The sequence below is a fragment of the Sinocyclocheilus anshuiensis genome, unplaced genomic scaffold (assembly GCF_001515605.1).
Source record: "Sinocyclocheilus anshuiensis isolate Anshui unplaced genomic scaffold, SAMN03320099.WGS_v1.1 scaffold746, whole genome shotgun sequence".
Taxonomy (NCBI): Eukaryota; Metazoa; Chordata; class Actinopteri; order Cypriniformes; family Cyprinidae; genus Sinocyclocheilus; species Sinocyclocheilus anshuiensis.
This window is the reverse complement of record NW_015544173.1, coordinates 340199-343017: the sequence shown is the minus strand read 5'-3', so window position 1 is coordinate 343017 and position 2819 is coordinate 340199. Positions and strand designations below refer to the sequence as shown.

The following is a 2819-nucleotide window of genomic DNA, read 5'->3' as shown; positions in this document are numbered from 1 at the left end:
GCACGCTCCCTGTGCAAGCAGGTGGTCACGTTGGTTATGTTGGCTAGCGTTAGCCTATTTTCACACGCTGCGTAATATCATTGTGCCTGCTGCACCCATGGTACGGCAGCAAAGTACCTTGATTATTACGCTGGAATGAGACTATAGTTCCTTGCCATATCGGCCTAGAAAATCGCAACTTTTCATTTTCCGTCGGTCTTAGTACACGATGTAACTACAGAAGAGTCAAGTTTTAAATAGGAAAAATATCGAAACTCTTTGGTCATTTTTGAGCGAGATGCTAACGGTCTAATCAGATTCAATGATCTATGCTAAGCTACAGCTAAAAGTGCTACCGCCAGACCCGGAGATCGGCTGAATAGATTCGAAAACGGTAAAACTCAACTGTTTAACTCTAGGGGAGTTGGAAAATGAGCCTATTTTCAAAAATAGTGTAGTGTTCCTTTAAAACAATACTACATATATTAAAAAGCTAATTCAATGAAAACGCTGCAAAAATGTGACAGACACTACATGATTCCCTACAAACAGAAAAACACCATCCTGATATGTAAACATGTAATGATTGCATTGCATGTATGTAAATAAAGAAATTAAAAAGTAAATACAACATTAAAAAACAATAAGAAATACATGAGTTAAAATGACACAAGACACATTATTTTAGCAATGCAGACAATTTGTTGCTTAAAATTTGCTGTTTAAAATTTGATTTTTTTCAATGTTTTTGAAAGAAGTCTCAAATGTTCATCAAGGCTGCATTTATTTGGTCAAAAATGCAATAGTATTTTGAAATATCATTACAACTTAGAACTGCTTTCTATTTGAATACATTTTAAAATGTAGTCTATTCTTGTAATGGCAAAGGTGAATTTTCACACAGTCTGTCAGAAATCATTCTAATATGCTGATTTGGAGCTCATTTTATTATTATTGGTCCTCAATTATTAATAATGGTTCTTATTATTTTTATATTTCTGCTTGACCAGAAAATAATAGGTAAGATTCACCACAATCAAACATTCCAAAGATTTGTGAAATAAAATCCAATAACCTTCATTACCTTCTTCTTGTCACTGGATGCGAGGTCACTGCCGGGGCATCTGATTGGCTCAATGACTGGCTGACCTTTGACCCGACTGGTAGATTTCGCAAGGCTGCTCTCAACCAGTTCATCATCAAACTTCTTTCTCTTTATTGATCTAAAATATAATGATTTGACACTTTTTAGACAAATGTAAAGTACCACAATGAACCAGATGACTGCTATGGTAACAGAGGACTCCTCTTCACCTGGAGGAGCTTCTGCGCTTGGGAATCATCCCGGCTCCACTGAAGGCCTGAGCGGCTGTCCTCTTCACAGCAGTGGACTCCTCGTCCTCTGATCGGCTCTGTGAAGCCATAGGCCCGACCGACGCTTCTGCAGCCACGGCCTTCACATCTGCAACACATCATGTCATCCATCAGAACACATCATAACTATTATATATTCTAAACACCCTGTCCATTCATCCATAGCTAGGTCACAGAAAACACCCCTTTTGCGTGAACACTGCTACCAAATATCTTTTTGAAATAAAAACTAATGTTGTTCTGTTAATTCAACAATCGCTGCTGTTCATGCTGTCTTACCTTTCTCCATGATCTCCTGATCAGCTGTTCAACACTCAGAAAGCCGATGAATCATGAATACTGGAAGCAGACAGAGGAGAGCATGAACAGATCGAAGCAATAACAAACACTATTAATACATGTGCAATGCAGGCGCTACAACCTTAAACTACTGGAGTACTACATTCCAATATATCGCGTAATTCTATATTAGATGTACATTATTATAATTTAATTGCTTTATCTGCTCTAACAGCGCCAATTACTGTGTCAGCCGTGATACCACCACAACATATTTACATTAAAACCGATCATTCAAGCGATGTATGTTTACCTTTAGAATGAGTATCTTTGCACTCTGACCAAATTGAAATATAACTTGCTATTTTATTCTTTTATTTGATTAACAAAATAAAGCGATAATGCTAAATCAGGATAAGCTAACTGGAGCCTTCTGTGGAGTTTGAAGCGTTTCCGGGTTAGACAGGAAATGTCGTCAGAGCACACCGATTCACTGTTTCGAAGCGCTCAAAACACCGCCTGCTGGTCAAAACTGTGTGAACGCAACGAAACTCAGACCAAACCGCAAATACTTTCATGTAATTACATATAATTAAATATGAAGGTCTGTCAAATTTGCGTTCTTTTATTAATATAGAGTGCTTGTTTTGTGTGTTTTAGGGCTTGGCAATCTATGGAAATTATCATTGTGTGTGTGTGTGTGTGTGTGTAATATTACAAGGTAGTCTCAGGTGTCTCCAGAGTGTCTATCAGAACTGGCAACCAATGCAACTCCATTAAAACCGGTGTAATATGCTCTCTCCTTTTTTGTTTCATTAGTACTCTGGCTGCTCTATTTTGTATCAGTTGTAATTCATTATAGAACCCTTAGGCAAGCCAGTATACATAACCAGTGTTGGGAAGGTTACTTTGGAAATGTAATAGGTTACAGATTACAAGTTACTCTACTTAAAATGTAATAGTAGTGTAACTTTTTCAATTACTTTATTAAAGTAATGTAACTGATTACTTTTGATTACTTTTTGATTACTTTTCTAAATTTCTAATGAATGTTTATTTGCAACTGTTAATCATTTTCCAACATTTACACCATGCAGGGTTAACCTTACAGTAGGGGTGTGCGATATTGACAAAAAATTATATCTCGATATTTTATGGGATTTTATCGATAACGATAATTAGATGAT

General features: G+C 36.6%; 1 protein-coding gene across 1 annotated transcript in view; it reads right to left on the bottom strand.

Annotated features, from left to right (window-relative positions):
* The window catches only part of LOC107696040 (microspherule protein 1-like), a 13538-nt gene extending 11455 nt beyond the window's left edge, over positions 1–2083 (bottom strand). Inside the window, exons 1-4 of the mRNA XM_016496183.1 lie at positions 1946–2083; positions 1633–1692; positions 1294–1441; positions 1064–1202 (exon numbers count right to left, since the gene is read on the bottom strand). Coding sequence (XP_016351669.1) covers positions 1064–1202; positions 1294–1441; positions 1633–1642 — 297 coding nt within the window. The 5' untranslated portion in view covers positions 1643–1692; positions 1946–2083. The remainder of the gene's footprint in view (positions 1–1063; positions 1203–1293; positions 1442–1632; positions 1693–1945) is intronic.
* Between the last annotated feature and the right edge of the window lie 736 nt (positions 2084–2819).